This window comes from Colletotrichum graminicola, assembly GCF_000149035.1.
Source record: "Colletotrichum graminicola M1.001 genomic scaffold supercont1.18, whole genome shotgun sequence".
Classification (NCBI taxonomy): domain Eukaryota; kingdom Fungi; phylum Ascomycota; class Sordariomycetes; order Glomerellales; family Glomerellaceae; genus Colletotrichum; species Colletotrichum graminicola.
In genome coordinates, this window is record NW_007361022.1 from 632610 (window position 1) to 652817 (window position 20208).

At 53.7% G+C, this 20208-nt stretch overlaps 6 protein-coding genes across 6 annotated transcripts; 2 read left to right on the forward strand and 4 right to left on the reverse strand.

Annotated features, from left to right (window-relative positions):
• Positions 1-858: 858 nt before the first annotated feature.
• On the forward strand, positions 859-4900 carry GLRG_05461 (HECT-domain-containing protein; the record flags this gene model as incomplete). Its single annotated transcript, XM_008096146.1, has 3 exons — positions 859-1079; positions 1144-3380; positions 3432-4900. 3 exons carry the CDS (start codon positions 859-861, stop codon positions 4898-4900), a joined length of 3927 nt encoding a protein of 1308 aa, XP_008094337.1.
• A 686-nt stretch (positions 4901-5586) lies between these two features.
• Positions 5587-6075, forward strand: GLRG_05462 (uncharacterized protein; the record flags this gene model as incomplete). The annotated part of the gene is made up of 1 exon (XM_008096147.1): positions 5587-6075. The coding sequence occupies one exon, from the start codon at positions 5587-5589 to the stop codon at positions 6073-6075; it is 489 nt and encodes a 162-aa protein (XP_008094338.1).
• A 2868-nt stretch (positions 6076-8943) lies between these two features.
• Positions 8944-10941, reverse strand: GLRG_05463 (endonuclease/Exonuclease/phosphatase; the record flags this gene model as incomplete). Its single annotated transcript, XM_008096148.1, has 4 exons — positions 8944-9276; positions 9347-10164; positions 10218-10594; positions 10658-10941. 4 exons carry the CDS (start codon positions 10939-10941, stop codon positions 8944-8946), a joined length of 1812 nt encoding a protein of 603 aa, XP_008094339.1.
• A 1930-nt stretch (positions 10942-12871) lies between these two features.
• GLRG_05464 (uncharacterized protein) lies at positions 12872-14159 on the reverse strand (the record flags this gene model as incomplete). The annotated part of the gene is made up of 3 exons (XM_008096149.1): positions 12872-12988; positions 13044-13939; positions 13997-14159. The coding sequence occupies 3 exons, from the start codon at positions 14157-14159 to the stop codon at positions 12872-12874; spliced, it is 1176 nt and encodes a 391-aa protein (XP_008094340.1).
• Positions 14160-15967: 1808 nt separating this feature from the next.
• On the reverse strand, positions 15968-16429 carry GLRG_05465 (uncharacterized protein; the record flags this gene model as incomplete). The annotated part of the gene is made up of 3 exons (XM_008096150.1): positions 15968-15997; positions 16050-16096; positions 16183-16429. 3 exons carry the CDS (start codon positions 16427-16429, stop codon positions 15968-15970), a joined length of 324 nt encoding a protein of 107 aa, XP_008094341.1.
• Positions 16430-17444: 1015 nt separating this feature from the next.
• On the reverse strand, positions 17445-19343 carry GLRG_05466 (GMC oxidoreductase; the record flags this gene model as incomplete). Its single annotated transcript, XM_008096151.1, has 4 exons — positions 17445-17476; positions 17514-17746; positions 17831-19001; positions 19067-19343. 4 exons carry the CDS (start codon positions 19341-19343, stop codon positions 17445-17447), a joined length of 1713 nt encoding a protein of 570 aa, XP_008094342.1.
• Positions 19344-20208: the final 865 nt, after the last annotated feature.

The window sequence follows — 20208 nt, forward strand, 5'->3', positions numbered from 1 at the left end:
CGTTTCTCAATACACAGTGCGACATTGGTTTATACATGGGTTCTATTCGTTTGACATTTTACTTAGTAAAACGATACCTGCGGCTACGCGATCAGATTTCAAACCGGCTCACACGAATGACGAATGGAGGGTAACCTCCGGATGTTCGACATCATCAAATATTCAAATGAGTGAATGACTGACTGACTTGACTAATCAGGATGGGATGGGGTTGTTACGGGGCGGGCAGTGGCGGCATTTGAGTTGGAAAAAGGTCGGAGGCAAAACCCGCCGATGGCGCCGAGCCTGGTTGGACGTTGGTCCGTCCCCAGTGGTAGGCGGCTGATATCAGAAACACCCTATTCCTGGTTCGTCCTGTTTTGGGCCCGAGGGTGGAATTCGCATGCTAAATTCAGACCCTCTGCGGAATGTTCCATGTTCTGATTGCCTGCTCCCGTCCCTCCGGATCCACTCCTGGAGAATGACCCCAGAGACCGTGTCCCGTTCTGTCTTAACCGCACCGTGTCATCGCCGAGCCTCGTGGCGTGCCCATACGGTGCCCATCTCCTCCTTTTACGCCAGGCGAGACTGTTGCCGTTTCCCCTGCCTACCCACCCGACATCCCGACAAGTTTATTCATTCATCGCCAACCTTTCTCTGCTTGCCCCAGCTGTCGCTTGCTGGTTGTAATATCTTCTGAACGAGTACTAACTATATTCCAACCGCATCAGCGGCCCCTGCACTTCCAGCTTCTCCTTCTTGCTTCAATCTCCCGTCTTCGCTACCCGCCCGCCCTCTGCCGCATTTCCTCCTCTCCGTCGCCGAGAGCTATTCAACTTGACCATCAAATACCCCCACGGCGCCTGCGACCCGGATGTAATGACTCGAGATATCCGCTGTCCCGAGGAGGGACCTCAGCACGAGACCAGCCTCGATGCTGATCTCCTAGCTGCCCTATGGGAAGACGCGCCGTTTGCGCGTCTGCCCCCCGATGCGCCGCCCGAACTGAAGGACATGGTCCAGACCATCGAGAACCCGAAGCGTGTCTATGCCATCCACCGCGCCAGTCGCCGTCACAACTTCCAGATCCTTGTCGAGATGTGCGTACCCATAGACCTAGTCGCCTTCCTTCAGCGCAACCCAAGCTAACATGCCTCTTCTCAGATACATCCTTCAGCTACGATACGGATGCGACTCCAAGGCCTGTACGACCCCGACCTGCTTCTCCTGTCGCAAGCGCCTCGCCGGCAAGGCGCCAATACGAAGATACAACACCACGAGTGCAAGGACATTGGCCGTCTACCTTGCTAGCCAGGACAACCCCGAGACGGGACTCTGCCCCTACCTCAAGCCCCCGAAAGAAACCCCGGCCGCCCTGAACTCGCTCATATTGTCGCCGAAATCCGCCGCGCCCGCCTTCAATGACCCCTTTCCGAAGCGTTCCGCTACACCAAAGGGTCCAAGGCGCCGGAAATCAGTCACGTCTGCCAGGCTAAATGGCGAAGACGGCGGTTCTCAAAAAGCCACCCCGGGTGCTGAAGAAACGGGACGCCGGCCACCCTCTCTCTCCAAGGAGCGGTCGCATTTCGATTCGACGACGGGCGCCGCAAAAGTCGCTTTCAAAGTAGCCGAGCGGCCCATCAGCAAAGACTATCGCTCGTTCGCCGCCAATGTCTTCGGGACTGTCGCCTTCAAGATGCTGGAATGGCTCACTCCAGCTGGCCTGGATGCTATGTCTGAAAAGGTTGCTGCACTAGAGGCTGATGCGACGCATAGTCCCTCGAGGGAGGAAACTCAAAGATCACAGAAGCCATCAGGCCAGTCAACGCCTACACAGTCAATGCCCTCAGTCATTTACGCCGACAAAACCTCGAGCGATGTGGCCCAGCTAACAACGGACCATGGGCCGGATACTGTTCTCGACCAGGCTTCTCAAAAACTACATAGTTCAACCTCGGCGTTGTCTAACTCACGGCCCAGCAAGCCTAAAAGGAGCTCAAGCGCTAGAGTAAGGGCCAATTCGAAACCCACAAGAAAGCTTTCTATCGAGCCATACCCAACCTCGTCGTTATCCGAGGACGTCACCTCAGGGCTGGCTTCTCCCAGGACGTCGCATGAAAAACCATTGAGGCCGTCGAAACCGTCCCACGTTAACCCTTACGCCATTCCAGAAATACCATCTACACCCTCTTTTTTTGACAGTGTCCCGCCGCAAAATCATTCTGTAACTATCGTCCAAGAGCCAGAGTCACCGCTCACGACAAGCTTTCGCAACGCTAGACCGCCAGCAGAGTCTTCCAATCCACGAGAAGTGGCAATGCAGACCCGGACTCACCATGCACAGTCGAGCCATTCAATCGATGATACCAAGCACAGCGAGCAAAGCGAGGAGCCGGTTGACGTGCCAATCGCCGACAACATGCTTCCGCAATCATTGACATACCTCAACGTCGAAGTGGTTGATCTTTTGTGTGACATTCTCCAAGACGATGGTACCTCAGAATCCCATCTTTTCGACCCCCCAAAAATCACCAGCACGTACTCCGGGCTCAAGGGCCGGGCTCCCAAAATGCAGAGAAAGCGCAACCCTCGGAGTACCTATCCCAAGCGACTCCGACGACAGTGGAAGCTGTTCATCGAGCAAAGCCTTTTCAACATCCTGAGCGATCCTGCTGCCCTGGTCTCATCCTTCGTCAAGGACGATGAGCTGCTTGATTCCCACACAATCTGGTATTGCATGCTGAGGCTTACACGAGTAGCTCCTAGTCTGGTTTTCCACAGCTTGTGGATGGCTGCCGGGAGCCTCTTTGGAGCACCCAAGTCACTCCAGTCTCTGCGGTCCCCCACTACCAAAGTCTTTCGCCGGACTGAATGGTCTCTTGCTAATCTTGAGGCTGGTCATTTATTGTCAATATGCCTTCACGCACTGGTGGCAGCGGCACCGTTGATAACAGACTCTAGAATACTATTTGATATGTCACGGGTCCGCTCAAATGGTTTGACTTTGGCAGGAAGCGGTGCTCTAGCGCGACAACCGGCCTGGTTATGCCTTCTCTACGATGACGCCTTTTCAAATGAATTGGCACTCAGACTTGCGAGGCGTCTTTTTGCTGCCATCTCTGCACGGAAGTGTTTTGCAGATATGGCCACGCAAGACGATGGCGTTGAGGATGAAGGGTCAGATGCCCTTTTGCCTCTCTTGTCTCAACTAGACCTGCTTAATTCGTACTCGTCTTCAAATCCCGAACTGGTACACCTCGAGAGGGCTGGTCATGAATCAAGGGTATCGACTCTGCTTTTGGACTGGGCCAAGACAGTTATGCTTCAGGAGTGGGATGGTCAGCCTGAAATATTGTGCGATGGCTCCTTCGGTGGAGCTTTGTCATTGATTGCTGCCATGTGTAAGTTTGCAGATCATCCTCCCTGAGGCCTTCAATTAACTTTCCTTATAGACGAGAAACGTCAGGACCTGCTTCTAGGAGACGTCCAATTCCGCGTGGATTACTTTGCAGAGAGGCTAGACTCGATTAACATGCCTGTCGCCTGGCTTGCCCACATTTCATCCAAGCAGAAGAAGCATCTGCTCGACTACCCCTTCATTTTTGATCCATCTACCCTAGTTTCTTACTTTCGATCTATCAACTTCTCGAAGATGAGCCGAAGCTACGAGGAATCCAGCTCGCTCCAAACACGGATGAAAGCGATTGTTGCCCCCGGAGGTCTTATTACCAACCCTCATCACAAGCTCGTTCTGCAAGATCTTTTGAAGACGGCATCTTCAAAGTACTTGATCCTCGAAATCAGTCGCAAGAACGTTATCAGGGATGCCTTTGATCAGCTTTGGCGGCGGGAGGACCGAGAACTACATCGACCATTGAAGATTCACCTGGGCGAAGATGCCGGAGAAGAAGGTTTCGACTCGGGTGGAGTTCAACAGGAGTTTTTTCGACTTGCTGTCGCCGAGTGCCTCAACCCAGACTATGGCGCCTTTACAGTGGACGACCGAACTCGTATGGCTTGGTTTGTTCCTGGGTCCATCGTGCCGTCGTGGAAGTTTGAGATTCTTGGTCTCCTGGTCTCGCTGGCTGTCTACAATGGCCTAACGTTGCCCATCACTTTCCCGAGAGCACTCTACCGCAAACTGTTGGGCGAGCCTGTAGACGAGCTGCACCACATCGCCGACGGGTGGCCAGACCTCGCTATGGGCTTGACTACGCTTCTCGAATGGGACGAGAGGCAGGGGCTGGTAGAGGACGTTTTTGCTCGCACATACGAATTCTCGGTTTCAATGTTCGGCCAGCCGATTTCTCGTGAAATGAACGACCAGACGCGCAGCTGGCCGCAATTCGAAGTCGCGGCAGGAAAGTCACTGGCGGACGAGAATCCCAAGGATGCTCCGCTCGTAACCAACGAGAACAGGAACGCATATGTGAGTGATTACATCAAGTACCTCACAGACGTTTCCGTTCGCCCGCAATACGAAGCGTTCGAGCGCGGTTTCCGGGCGTGTCTGCATCACAAGGCACTCCAGCTTCTGACACCTCCGCTCCTCCAATCGCTCGTTGAGGGTGTGCAAGAGATCGACATATCGGAGCTACGCAGATACACAAGGTATGTCGGATGGGATGCCAGCCACCGCGGTGTGCGAGACTTCTGGTCAATAGTCAAGCGCTACGACGAAAAGATGAAGAGACGACTCCTGGAGTTCGTGACGGCCTCGGACCGTGTGCCTGTTGGGGGCATGAAGAACCTGCAGTTCGTCGTACAAAGGAACGGCGAAGAGGAAGGCGAGCGCGGGCATCTGCCCACTGCATACACATGTTACGGCACGCTTTTGCTGCCCGAGTACAAGGACAAGGACGTTCTGAGAGAGAGGCTTGCCATGGCCTTGGAAAATGCGCAGGGTTTTGGGTTTGCTTGAGCGAGAATAGGCGAGGAGCTGTATGTTAGAATAAAAAGGTCCATGGATGGACCGGGGGGTATTCTCATTGGTTTTGATATCCTTAGGATTCCTTACTTGCATCGAAAAGAGAGCGAAATGATACTGCCTGTCTGCTTTTGTGTCGTTGTCCCGAGCACCCGTGGCTCCTTGCTACAATACCAGACTCGTTCGGCCTGGTCCTAAGTTACCATCAGCATCTACCTTTGGTCTTGCTTTCTTTTCTCTCGCCTGTCTTCGTGAATGCCCAGCCAGGGTCTTCTCACGTTTCAAATCGAGTGTTCTCAAGTACACCGACTAACTCGGACAATGCACTGCGTAGTCTGCCATGCCAGCGTCAACTCAAGGCAGTCAGAGCTGCGCCTCGACCATGCACCGGCGGCCAAACCAATGGGCGCTGGCTGCGGTTGGGAAAATCGCCCATTGTCGAAGGTCTCGGCAGTCACCTCCCTGGCGCGGCCAGCCTGATCTGCTTTCGCCGGCTTTGCTCAACATCCAGCAAACCTCTGGGTACAATATCAGAAAACACTTTTCTCTGTGATTCCTACAGTCGTTGTCATCGGTCTATATGCTCTGAGTATTTGACCCCATAAAGTATCTTCGCCTGCCCTCGATCAAACACCACGACATCGTTAAGCGCCACCACCCGTCTCCGAAACAGAAGTACAATGTTCAATTGGTACGAGTCGACTTGCTGTAGCCCCGATGTCGTCTTCCTCGACGGTCTCAACGTCCCCTATTGTCAATCTTGCGGAGAAATTGCTGCTGTGGACAAAGCTAAGAACGCGGCGCTGGATGGAACATTATCCCAGCCGCCATCAACGGCCAATTTCGAACTCTGCTGGCCGTCTTCGCTGCCATTTGTAGAAGATGGCAAAGCTAATCAGCTCGGTGTGGAAAACGAGTTGCCTACGGTGGCGACAGGCTCCTCTTCCAACACAACCGACAAATACCAGCCTTCCTCGTTCGACTCTATTCCGGCAAACGCTGGTGGCCTTGGAGAAGCTTCCGCCACGTCTTCGTATGAGCCCCTTTTTGCACGAAGGATTCGCATACTTCGACTGTTTCCTGGGGCGTACGGTGACCCTATAAGGGGTGAGCTACGCACCATGGATTTGGCATACAAGCCAGAGTATGAGGCCCTGTCATACACCTGAGCCGACCAATCAGGCGATACCTCAAGGTCTCAATTGATCTTTCTGGGTAAGCGCTGGGACATCATGGCTATCACAGGCAACTGCGCCAATGCCCTCCGTCGACTTCGATATCCTGGACGGGCTAGAGAGGTATGGGTGGACGCTATCTGCATAAACCAAGACGACACACGCGAGAGATCTCACCAAGTTGGGATAATGCAGTACATCTACGCAACTGCGACTAAGGTTGCTGTCTATTTGGGTGAAGACCCCAGCGACCCGGACCTAACACCGCCGACGACATGGAATTTTACCAACCATGGTAACACCTTGGATTCTTCAAGAGATGTCAGCGGCCAACCTTACTTCTCAAGGATCTGGGTTATCCAAGAAGTTGCATCATCTCACGAAAAGTATCTTCTTTTTGGATCAAAAGGGTGCAGGTGGCAAGATTTCTTTCATTCGCAAGAGAGACTGCATCAATTGCACCCTTGGTTGCAGCAGGTTCTCAACCGAAAACACAGGGGTCTGTCTAGAGGAGTTACCACAGCTCATGCACGCAACAGTCCACTCTGAAGCATCCGACCCCAGGGACAAGATTTTTGCTCTACTGGGTCTGTTTTTTGGAGCACGGAATGCTGGTCTGGTCGCCAACTACGCTCTAAGCAAGGAGCAGGTATTCAGTGGTGTAATGGCATTTCTTCTTCTTCTTCAAAACCCAAGAGATATGAGCCGTTATCTCTCAATGGTGCAACCAAGGCCCTCGTCAAATTTACCCTCCTGGGTCATTGACTGGTCATCAAACCTCGACTGGCCTGAGGAAGAAGCCCTGTATGTTTCGGGGTCTACGAATGACATACCAGACATGGTCTCTGCAGAAGATTTCAACGCCATCCGCTTCGATAGAAGGGGGGGACTTTGGATGAAGGGTGTTTCGCTCTTCCCTCTAAGGAAGTACGTCACGACGACCGTCACATAGGCACAAAAGAACGACAAGGTGTTTGCGGTGGCAGAACTTCCACATCACGGGATGATCCTCAGACCAATTCCACACAATGCAAATAAGTACAACTTTGTGGCCATCTACGAACGACCCATAATCGGCAAAAACGAAGTGTTCTACGCCCTTGACCGCATAAGGATCCTACTTATTTCCACATGGAACTACATCTTGGGTGATGGTTCTTGGTACAACTTGAGTAGGTGGAAGGCAATGGAAGACGCTTGTTCTGCCATAGAAGAACGTTGGAGGCTTCTGGAGAGCGAGCAGTCGCCACCTTTTGGAACGAATGCGTCAGGAATCCTCAAAGGTACTATCGCCGGAACGGAAACGATGAAAACCTCGTCTCCTCAGCCATATCTTAATGAAATCGCCGAAGAAACCATTGCTTCCGGTCGACAAAACAACACGATTGCCAGTCCATTGGAGCTTCTCCGGGAAAATCTTCATCGTTTACACGCTACTTGGAAAGACGAAGAACCTCGGGTCCCCCAGATGCGTGACAACGCTATAAACAAAAGTCTTGATGAATTATCTTCGAAAGAAATAATGAAGATCAAAGGGGTGGACGCTGCAGATATTTTTATCTTCTACCATAGCAAATTTTCCACTCTCTCGAATTGGGTACAGAATGGCAAATCCTTACCGAACCGGACGTTCTCCAGTGGCTACGGAAACCGGACGAAAAATGGAAATCAGAAGGTCTGCGCGAAGAACATATACACCAAATTCTGACAGCGCTCAAGTGGCCCAACAGATGGCTTAGACGTTCCGAGAGCATCATCGGCCAAGACATTATGCTGGAATCACTGTTAGGGCAGCGGCTCGACATCAAAATACGTACCCTATCAGTTATTCAAGAAAACCATCTCGAGAAAGGCGGCACAATTTATGGCCTTCCGAATAGATTCATGGAATGGCTATGGTATAGTGTCGAGCTGCCACACGAGCCGGGAGAATAACTGCGAGAAGAGTGGCGAGAAGAGTGTCGAGAAGAGTGGGAAGAAGAGCTGCGAGAAGAGCTGCAAGCACAGCTGCGAGGAGAGCCGGATCTATGGCCCAGTGAGAGGCATCGAGAACCAACCTGGGGAGAAAACTTTCTCTACACATGGAATCTTCTAACCCAAGGCGATATCAGCGAAGAGAAGCGCACCGCGTATTTCTGGCCGTCCCCATCGTCGGGCTCGTTCTCGAGACCAATCTCGCCCGCCACCAAGGCAAACTGGGCACCGCTGCTTGACCTGGTTAGAGAAACTCGGGCACATCTTCTCCCGCTCAAGGAAGATTTCATGAGTACTTTCAGCTCTCTCGAACTCATGAATAGATCTTCCGCAAAACCCATGTGGGAAGACATTTGCATTGTTTGAGCGGTGCATAACCCGGCATGCGGCTGGCGATGCCGGCGCTAGTGGCTGAAGCCAGAAAGGCCGATCCACCCGATGGCCGATGTGGATCTGCTCGGGACGGTAGGCCGGCACTGGGGCGAAGTAGCGAAGCACGGAGAGATCGGAAGGGTCGTGACACGCGGTTATGGAAATCGGAATGCCGAGCCGTGTTTCAATGGAGCGGATCGGCTTCGAAGTGCCTCTTGAGATTCTGTTTGATCATTACGTTTGCTACATTTGGGTGGGTTTTTTTTTTTTTTTGAACTTTGCCGCCATCAGGCGTTCGGACAATCCACCCTGGAATCCTTACCCGTATCTAGGTTTACGCACTGCAATATGTGGAAAACTGGGAAACATTATTGATAGATCGTGCAACAATTAACATTACATTCGTGCCTCGTCGACGTCTTTAAGTATATACAAGAAAGGGGGGCACCCAAAGCGGCCCCGGGGATCTGCAAACGACTTCTCCTCTTTTTCTTTTTGCTAGGGGGGATCCGGCACCTAGCAGACGTTAAGGCGCGCGACGGACGGGTCGTGGTCACTGACGAGCTCGTCGTACAGCTCCCACGAGTTGACGTGGATGTGCTCGTACGCGGTCCCGTTCCTGGCGGCGAGCGCGGGGCTGACGAATATGTGGTCGAGCTCCTGGGCGTTCATGTCGTAGGCGTACGTGTAGCGCTCCTCGGCGGGGGTGCCGACGACCTCGTCGAGGTCGAAGAGGCCGGACTTGGCCGCGAAGACTTTGAGGGGCTCGACGAATGCGAACTCGTTGAAGTCGCCGGAGGAGATGACGCTCGCGTCGGGATCGGCAGCGAGGATCTCGGCGATGAAGGACTGTTGTACAGAAGGGGGTCAGCAAGGGGTTATGCAACACGAGGCTTTAGGGGCGGGAGGAGGAACGTACGCCGGCGAGCTGGGCCTGCTCGATGCGCGCGTTCACGACGCCATTGACGGGAGGGCGGAGGTCGCCGTGCAGGGAGGAGGAGCCGCCCTTGGAGGCCAAGTGAACGTTGACGGTGAAGAAGGTCTTGCTCTGGGTCCCCTTGACGGTGCGCCACGCGGCGACGAGGGGCTTGCGGCTGGCGTCCCACGCGCTGCTGGCGGGCGCAATGCGGCCGGGGTTGTACTTCAGCTCGGGGCCGGGGAGGACCTCGTTGGCGTCGAGGCTGCCGCCGGGGTTGGGCTTCCACAGCTCGACGACGTCGGGCTTGTAGAGGTACGCGACGCGGATGTTGCCGCCGGGCTGGCCGCCATCCTTGCCGTCGACGGGGTCAACGACAGCAAAGTCGTAGACGACGCCGGAGCGGGACTCGATCTCGGTTGTGAGGGTAGTGAGGGTAATGTTGGACGAGACGATGCCGTTGTTGGTCGGACCGCTGTTGTCCTGGATCTCCTGGACAAAGATGAGGTCAGGCGTCTTCATGTAGTCGACGATATGGGCGGCGATAGAGGGGAGGTGGGCCGAGGAGGGGGCGAGGTTCTCGACGTTGTAGTCGCCAACGGTGATGCCCGTGCAGTCGCCGCTGCTAGCCAGAGAGGTGGCGGGAGCGTCGTTGGTGGCGTTTTTGGCGATGGTGATGGCTGTTAGAGGCAGGATGCGGTAGAAGCCGAAGGCGTAGGTCACAACGCCGGTGATCTCGGTGAGCTGGTCGCCCATCTTGGACTCGGGATTCTTGGTGCCGTCTAGGGGGGAGCCGATGATGATGGCCTCGGGGTTGGAGTCTTGGGGCACGTGTCAGTTACTCACTTGCTTTGGCACACATTTTGAGTCTTACCCTTGTCAGTCATGGTGATGCCGCCGTGCGAGTTGCGGCCGGTAGTGGGCCAGTCGCCAACGACCCAGGTGTCGCCGTACTGGTTGGGGCGGGTGACGGCGACGGGGTTCTTGACGGTGACAAGCTCACCGCTCAGGGACTCCCAGAAGTCAAGGCCGTAGAGCTCGGGGTTGAGGACGGGGTTCTCGGTGGAGATGTTGGCGACGGCGTTGGGCACGGCGTAAACGTCGCCGCCGTCGAGGCTGGTGTACTGCTCGGTGGGAGGGGGCAGGGTGTCGACGCCGATGACCAGCGGGACGACTTGGTTACCCTTGGAAGCGACGACAACATTCTTGGGGGAGCTGAGCTCCGTGAGGTAAATGTAGTTCGCTGCGGACCTACGCCTTGTTAGCCAAAGATGCCATATAGACAAAAGCGCTGCGCGCGAGGATGTGCCTCACCTGTACTCCTGGATATTTCCGTCCAGAGTGATGAGGTCGCCAACGGAGAGGTTCGCACCGACGGAGCTGCCGTAGACGTAGAGGGCCTCGGAGGTGGCGGCGTCGTCGTCGGGCGTCGTCGAGCGGATCCAGATTCCGCTGGGGCCCTTGGCGAGGACAAGACCGGTGACGTTGGCCACGGACTGGTCCTTGAAGGGGGAGAGGAACTTGTTGCCGTTGATCTCGGCGATGGTCAGGGCCGAGGCGGCACCGGCGGCGGCGAGGAAGAGGGACGCAACCTTCATCTTGACGGGCGGGGGGTTGTCTCGCGACGATGCTTGGAGAAAGTGAGCAGTAGACGCGCGCGCGAGAGAGCACCGGCGGAAGAGGGGATCACGAGAAAGAAGGCCACGAAGCTCTTCCTGAAAATCGGCGTCCTAGAATAAGCAAGAGATGGTCCATTTGGCTCCTATTGAACCGCGAGGTTGTCAACACTATATGTAGTACGGAGCTGAGCTTTCAGCTTGTGGTTTCTGTCCCCAGTTCCCTGATCAGGGTCGTATCATGACGAGTCGAGTGCCAAGGAAAGCGACAAGGTCATTGGGGCCCTGTGGGACATTCCGCCCTTGCATCTCGGGAGCTGATGGCTCTTTGCATGTGAGCATACGCGTACATGATCTACATCTGCATGGAAGAGATTGGCGGCTAGGTGCTATGCAGAGGTTGGTTTTCACTGGACGGGACAAACAGAGATCCTACCGATCGGTGAACAAGGGTCGGTCTTGCGTCGTATCAATTGACCTATTAGAGAGTCTCGTACCTGGCAAGTTCTGTTCTTGGCGCACCCTTGACAGCATTGGCAACGATACGACTGTATAAGGTAACCAAGATAGGAGCCAAACACGCAGAGCGCCGCAACAATGTTTTGTCTAACCCACGCCCAATCGGGAAGGTGGATGGGGGGCCCAGCTCCAGTGGGGATAACAAAAAGATTGAACGACGTACCGCAATATGGGGAGCGAAGAAATGAGAGTGAAGGCCAAGAAGCAACTCTGCCTCTTGACTGAACCGATCCAAGAAGCTATAATTACAACTGGCAGTCCGCTTCAACCAGTAAGGAGGGAAAGACGAGGGGAGAAAGAGTCAATTACTTACCTATCCATACCCAAGTAGGTAGGTAGGTAAGCATGTGCAGTTTAGAGAGATAATTAGCTATGTCACTAATCTGCGCCTTATCGCCTGCCAATCATTACCCACACGTGCTAGTGGGAGGGAACTGATGCACCTATCCAAGGCGGTGACTCTTAAGGTCGAACGGCACCCACGGGTGACAAAAATGACGGCCGCTTTTCCTTACCACTACTGCCCATATGGCAACTGGCCTCCTCTTTTTTTTTTTTTCCCTTCTTTTTTTTTATAACCTTCCCTTCTGTTGTTTATCACCCGTGTGTACGGGTACACAATCCTACATCGTAGGTAATGATAGAGTCGGAGTATCAGTGGGAACATGCCGGCCCCACTCCGACCCCGGTCGTCCTTGGATGTGCCCCTGTTGCTTCGCCGCCGTCCGAGTCCAACTGTCGCCCGCCGTTATTTTCCGAGTCACAGACACGCACGCACTACCTACCCACTTAGGATTCTCATCTCACTCCCCAAAGTTGCAACGCCTTCTCTCTCACTCAAGTAGTCACAGGCCGGCCAGGATTCGATTTGGAGGAATATTCTGTTCCATTCTTATTCTCATGGTATCGCAACTTGAATATATAAGCTTCCGGAGGCGGCTTCGCCTGAATCCTTTCTCACTGGATTTCTCTAAGGAAACCCGCGGGTTCCCAATGTTCACCAAACGCATCCCAAGAACCTTCAGCCCACGAGGTGAAAAGAATCCCTCGCAGCAAATCCCGTCATGAGAATACACCCAAACAAAAGGAGATTCTTAACGGCGATGCGACGGGAGGAAAAGCTGCTTCGCCGTGAGCCCCAAGCGGGGCCCAGCCAGCCGAGTTCCGCGCGCACCACCGAAAAATATAAATGTGGTTTTTGTTGTTTTCCCCTTCAGCCATTGTGACGTGACATATCAGCACACTCGACAAGCAGCCCTACCAGCGAAGCTGCCACGGGTTTCGCCGTTGCGTTGGCCGGGTCCGCTAGGACAAACCGCATTGCAGGACCCGGCCCGGCATAGTGATCCTTCGGCTCCGGCATCAGGAGCCAGACGGAAACGCCCACTGCCGTTTATTCCGCATCACCTGACTCTTGGTCGCGCCCGAGGAGGCCAGAGAGGAGCGCGAGAGGGTTGCTCTGCTTCTGGCCGCCAGCCGCTCCAGCACCAGCACCAGCACCGCCAGTGAGCTGTGGGTAAATTAGCATCGCTGTCATTCATGCACGACTTGAATAAAGCACTTACACCCGAGAGGATATCGGCGAGAATCTGGTTGTCCCCAGCCGCAGCCTTGCCTGCGTCGGCGGCACCACCAGCGTCGCCGTTCTCCTTGGCCTTGGCATCATTGTCCTTCTTGCCCTTGCCATCGACAGCGTTGGCAGTTCCGTTGTTCGCAGCACCGGCAGCCGCTCCGTTGTCCTCTCCGTTGTCCTTGTTCTTCTTTGCGTCCTTGTTGTCATCCTTGTTCTGCTTGCCCTTATCGTCGCCGGCGTTGGCGGTTCCATTCTTGGCAGCACCGGCAGCCGCTTCGTTGTCCTTGTTCTTGTCATCCTTGTTCTCGTCGTCCTTGTTCTTGTCGTCCTTGTTCTTGCCCTCATCGTCGCCGGCGTTGGCGGTTCCGTTGTTGGCAGCACCGGCAGCCGCTTCGTTGTCCTTGTTCTTGTCATCCTTGTTCTTGTCATCCTTGTTCTTGTCGTCCTTGTTCTTGTCGTCCTTGTTCTTGCCCTCATCGTCGCCGGCGTTGGCGGTTCCGTTGTTGGCAGCACCGGCAGCCGCTTCGTTGTCCTTGTTCTTGTCATCCTTGTTCTTGTCGTCCTTGTTCTTGTCGTCCTTGTTCTTGTCGTCCTTGTTCTTGCCCTCATCGTCGCCGGCGTTGGCGGTTCCGTTGTTAGCAGCACCGGCAGCCGCTTCGTTGTCCTTGTTCTTGTCATCCTTGTTCTTGTCGTCCTTGTTCTTGTCGTCCTTGTTCTTGCCCTCATCGTCGCCGGCGTTGGCGGTTCCGTTGTTGGCCGCTGCGTCTCCGGCCGCAGCTTCAGCAGGGGTGTTGGCGGCGGCTTCACCTGCCTTGTCCTTGGGGGCATCAAGTTCGGCGGCGGCGTCCTCCTTGACGTCCTCCTCCTTGAGGTCATCCTCCTCATCGGCTGACGATGGATGTTAGTTTCAATATGCGTACACAGGCGGGTGAGTTTTGTATGTACCTTGCGCTTCAGCCTTGTTACGGCGGAGGCTGGGCCTGACGTCGACGTTGGCCGCCAAGTTCATGTTCCTGGCGTGCAGAGCCACAGACCGCTCATCATGGGTGGGGAGCGCGATGACTTGGGCAGCGATGGCCGCAATGGAAAGGAGAATGGAGCTCTTCATTTTGAATAAGGGCTGGAAGATATCTCTCGTCACAGAAGTGAAAGACGAAGTAGTAGATATGAGAAAATTTGACGATAACACAAAACTGAATGAAAAAAAAAAAAAAAAAAGGTTCACGGAACCGTTGAGAATGAAACGAGATTGAGAAAAAAAATTACCCAAAAGGACTGGACCAGCCAAAGAGAAGGAACTGAACCAGAAATGGAGATTTGTTTGGAAACTTGGGAGTGTCGAGAGAAGAGAACGAAAGAAAGATCGGGATGGGCTGGGTTGATATAGACGTCTAGACCATCAGGCTGGAGCGAATGTGGTCCAGGTGGAAACCCTTGGGAATTCCATACCAAGCATCCAGCATGGCCAGCTTGCTACACTGAGGTTTCAATGCCAAGGATTGAGACATGTTGTCAAACAAACGATGTGAACATCATCTCGCGCCTACTACGGCCATGTCAGCCATGTCACAAACCGTGACCCATGGATGATGGCGAGGGCAGTGCAGGGTTGGTGGAGCCAGAAGAGAGAGTAAGGGCCTTCTTTCGGGTTGAGAGGCGTGAGCCAAGGATCACGACGGCGACGACTACGACGTGACGGCCATCTCGCGACAGACCCCGGAGCAGTCGCGAGCCGGAGAGAGTGGAGGCGCGGATCCGAAAATAAACCCTATGCATGGCAGGATGTGCAAAGAAAAAGGTGAATGCAACCGACATGCCATGGGCTTCATGAAGGGCTGTCCGTGGTTGGCGGTGCAGAGAGGCCAGGCCCAACCGGAGGGTATGTTGATCAGACGGGGTGTGCTTCAGATATGCTCCACCCGGTCGTTCAGTACGCGGTGTGGCAAGCGGATTCCAACCCAGGGCTTGCGAGCTAAGCTTCTTCCCACGGGGGGGCTACCAACCAGCGCGGTCGCTGCCTTGGTTTTTACATACCAAGTCCGAGGCTCCCGGGGGTCCTGTTCCTGCGCTACGCTACCGGTACCAATAGCCACAGCCTCACAGGTAATTACCTAGGTAGCTAGCTCGCTGGTGCAGTTTGATCGGAGGGCAGGCTGTCAAACCTGGGATGAAACGTCGGCGCTTGGCGAATTCCTTCTCTTGAGCCTCGTCCTCTTCCTTCTGCTTCTGCTCCTCCACATCTTGCCTCTCGTTGGCCTACTCCTTTCTTCTGTGCGTCTGGATTCGTCCCAAGTCCCCAAGTGGGCGACCCGTCTGCACCCCCATACTTTGCACCAAGATGGCGGTTAAGGATACGCGCGCATGGCCGAAGCCATGATGTCTAAATTTCAGACTGTCGACGATGCACCCTGCGCCGTTTCTTGGCAAGCAGGAACCTATCTGGTGAATCGAAAACGGGCCCCTGGGTGTTCCAGAAACAGCAAGAGTTCTGGATCGTTGGGTTCGCAAGATATGCCGGATCTCTGCTGAGGGTCATCGGTTGCGATGGCCGCAAGGTTCTGATAGATACAAGGGGACGGCGGTGCGGTAACAGCGTAGGTATACCAGACGCCGGTAGGTAGGATCGAAATCGTTACATGCCTTCCTTGTATCTTGTCCTCCTTCTAGCTGCAACCGCTGCCCGTTTAGGGAATTTCTTCTTTGGTACCAGGGGGAGTGGCCTTCCTCGATGAACTGGCAAGATGATGCTTGTTGGATTAAACTTGGCCGCGGGTTGCGTACCGTAGCTGCGCCAACCCCTCCGTCTCGATCCACAATTAATGCCCGGAGCTAGGAGCCCCCTGGCAACGAACATGGTGGCCCGAGGGTCGAGTGTCGAGGGACGGGGTTGGGGGGAAGGACGGGATGGTGTTTCAACTAGTGCGTCGAATTGCCAAGGCCATCCGTCTAGTCGAAGCAATTAGCGTAGGTAGTCAGGTGTTGATTGTTGCATACCTACTTCCCTGGCTGGGCCTTGCCTTCTCCAGCAGGTGAGCGAGTGAGTAGCTGGCCATGTTAATAACAGAGCGAATGGTCAATAACGCCAAGAAACCTGCTTAGGTAGTGTCGGCGATGCTTTTGATCTTGGCTACCGAGTCTCAGATATCTCTTGGTTCTGTCATGATTTGCCCCGTTGCCAAACCAGCCCAACCTCAGACCCACCTCTCTCTTTCTCTTGCAGTCTTGAGACGTTGGGCCAAGAAGCTCGTAATCTTGGGTCTTGTGCCTGTGCCTGTGCCTGTGCCTGTGCTTCTGCTTCTGCTTCTGCTTCTGCTTCTGGGGAACACTGAGGCGTTCGGGCGGTCTCCAGAGATCAGAGTTATGGTAGAGGCCAAGCATTTTGGCGAGGAGAATCAGGGGACGAACAGGTAGGTACGTACAGACTGTACGGATACAGTGGGTGTGTTTGCGATCCTGTTTGGAAAATCCCGGCGGAGGCGGGAGAGAGAGACGATCGGCGAGCGGTGCATCACACAATCAAACACCCACATCCACACCCATACCCATACCTACCTGTACATGGTACCCACATGAGGAGGAAAAGGCCCGCTCCCATCGTTTGCCCGATCAGTGAGTGATGACTGGGTTCGTGCCCCCTGCTGAGAACGAGACAGACAGGCCGTTTGGAAAGTTACCCCTTTGACCTCGTTTAGTCCGGGTTTTTTTCTTCTCCTCGGTCTGTCACAGTCGCGGTATTTACCTACCCGAAACTGAGATTGAGCAGAAGGAAAGAGGACCCCGCGGTTACCCTCTCGGCGAGTAAGTACCGTCCGTACCTGCCGGTAGGTAATTATTCACATACACCACGTCCGAATCACGTGGCTTCTCTGCATACATACCTAGTCGTACTTCCTTCCATCCATTGCAGCATCCACGCGGTTGCTGACGAGTTTCCATTTCAGATTTGTCAGGTTCCCCCTTCCATCACCTAGACCACCATCTACTCGGACTGCTCCTGCCTACCAAAGGCCTGGTACCCTTATTCCGTGACATTACCCTGTTCTCGGCACGCGCCTGTTTTGCTTTCTCTTCCTGCTTTGAATCGTGCAAGGCAAGGATGCGCACAATCATCCGACTTCAGGCGGCGCCATTGTCATGGGACCGGTCTACCGGTATCCACCCTTATGTGCGTCCATGTGCTTCTGGAACCCACATGTGAGGGTGTCTGTCCTACCGCCATTTTCCAACTTGCATCGGCCTTACTGTAAGGATATCGCCGGTTGTTGGCCAGCGAGCATTCGGCGACAAGGCCCTATACCATGTAAGGCATGTGTGATGTAGTTCTGAATTGATAAGAAATACTCAGTTTTAAGTGCTTGCGCCTATGACTTGATGGGATTGCTTTCCCTATACATCAGAGAATACAGTAGTCCTCGGAATATCCTGCTAGACCTTATCAGTTTCATCATGTAAAGTACCATACCAATCTTCATGATCGTAACACAGATGTACACCCAGTCCCAACTTTGATGATTCGAGAACATCATCTCAGCTGCCTGTTCTGCTAGTGCGTAAACTGCCACTTGAATATTGGCCGAGACGGAAATGGGGAAAACCGAAGCGTCAGCCACGCGGAGGCCTGACACACCAATCACGCGCAGGTCGGTGTCTACAACAGTACCCATGGCGGCTGTACCGGACGGATGATGACAACTCCTACACGCTCAATGTCAGAAGGAAGCCGACGGTAGATTCAATGGCTGAAGGTAGATTAGAGAAGAAGAGATAATGGTTACTCACCCGGCCATCTCGCGAATCCGGGCGTCAATCTCCTCATCTGTAGAGTTGATGCTCAGAGGGGAAGATGAACTCTCGCCAGCCACAACATCTCGGCCAATAACGGTATCATTAGATGACATTAGTCTAATCCCTCGTTTTATAGTTTCTCGGGCGACGTAGCGGTCGACATTTGTGCTCAGATATCGATGACCGATAATTGGCGCATCCTTAATGTCGGCGGATTGAATGATGACAGAGCCTCGAGCAGAGCTGATAAGCACGATGGCTACCAGCATGATAGACGATCCGTCTGCGGAGACGCCTCCGCATTGAACTTGAAATGATGAATGGGCTCTATCTTGCTTGAGCAATGGGTGTGTTTTCGGGTCTGGGGCCGATCCTTCATCCATGGCTATGGCGTCAGCCAAGCCATTTTTCGGAACAGGCGTGACGGTTATCAAGTCAATAAAGCCCCCGAGTTTATACTGAGGCTGATGAAAAAGAGGGTTACCCGTTTCTTTAGAGTAGCCTGCGGATGGGTTCTTCACGCTCCAAGAGGTGGGAAGAAGGATGTGGTCGTGGAGATTTCGACCAACAGATGGCTGATCCAAGAGAACGGGGATGCCAAACTTCTCCAATACGTCGGCCGGGCCAATTCCTGAAAGCATCAATATCTGCGGCGTGCGATAGGCACCAGCCGTCAAGATTGTCTCCCGGCCAAGGAGTGTGGTGCCGTTGGAAAGCTGGACTCCGCGGGAAATCAATGGAGATTTGCCCTTGGCGCGCTTCTCCAGCAATACCCTGGCAACAAGGGTATCGGTCAGGACAGTGACACCCTTCTGAGAGTATATGAGAGATGCGGGCTGACGTTTTCCTTTATTTCTACTTTCCTGCATGTTGGCAACACCGAGGTTGTTCCCAGCATTGCCGTCAAGCTGAGGAAGAGTGGCGATGCCAATCTCTTCCCAAGATTCAATCACGGGCTCGCGTAGCGGAAAGGTTCGGCCCATAGCTGCTGGCGATTGTATCTTTACGCGGCCTTCGTGACCATGGGATGATGGGTTGGTCAAGTTATCGAAATGTGTTTCTGTCTTCCGCATGTAGGGCAGTTGCCCTTCGTAACTCCATCTTGGGTCAGCTACTGTGTCGGCCCAGATATCGTAGTCTACTCTGTTTCCACGGACCCAAGCAGCTTTTTCAATGTTAGTGTTAGCACGAGGGTCAACCTCCGGGATGGTTCTATCACGAGGCACTTACCTCCGTTTATGGCAGTGCCGCCACCTAATCCCTTACCCTGCGGGGTAGCTATCTTTCGATCGTTAAGATTCACCTGTGGAGTCGAATGAAAGTCCCAAGTGTGGTTGTGAATGACCTCGGCGTCATTGTCGAGCAAGTCGATGTTCGCAAGACGGTGGGTGTCAGGGCCGGCTTCGATTAGGAGAATTCGAAGATGCGGGTTCTTCTCGTGCAGTCTATTCGAGATAACAGAACCGGCTATGCCACCTCCTACCACAATATAATCCCAAATGATCATTTTTCTGACTCGAATATGAAGTTACGAGTAATGATAAAGAACACAAAGAACTGCAGGCCGCCAAGCACAATCATAAGAGGGACCAGTCAGCAATGAGGAACGATTTTAGATTTTGGTGATCAGCAGCCGATGGCGATGCTCAACATTAGAGTGGTTTTTTTTCCTGTCAGGGGAAGGTCCTAGATACTTGTACAAAGCCATACGTGTATATCCTGAGCCAACAAGGTCCCATTCCTTCTTAACGCCAAGGGAGGAGGGGTAGCAGAATAGCGCGGTAACACTCATCAAGTAACTGCCTGTTATGCAAATGGAGAGAACCTTTTTGGTTGAGTATATGCAAATGGCGTTCAGAAGAAAATGCTAATAAGACTACGGCATCTTAAGGGGATCGATCTGTGTGGCGTTGGTCGGAATGTACAGTGACATGCAGAAAGCCTGAAGTCATGTGGATGACGGTTAGATAAGTGGTTGACTTCAGACTTTCTGCGTGTCGCTGTAGGGGGGAACCAGGTCGGCTTTGGGGCACGAGGACACCCGTGTGGCCCACGTGAGAACCACAGCACGTCGCGTAGTCGGACTGGATTGTGTGGCAGCCATACTTCCCCTCAAGTTACCTATCCAAGTTGACGCGTTATCCAACATTCCCGCCGTCCTCGATCAGACCCTAGGTAAATTAGGTAGGTAGTGTCCTACCGACGTACATGACTGACAACGACTTCGGGCATCGTCATCTCAAGTTTTTTCAAACTCATCCGATCAATATGGACAACCTCAGACCCAGACGGCTCCAACACCAGACTTGATACGTCCGTCAACCCACAATGATCATGCTTCTTCCCAATATTTCTGCATCTTCACTATCCGA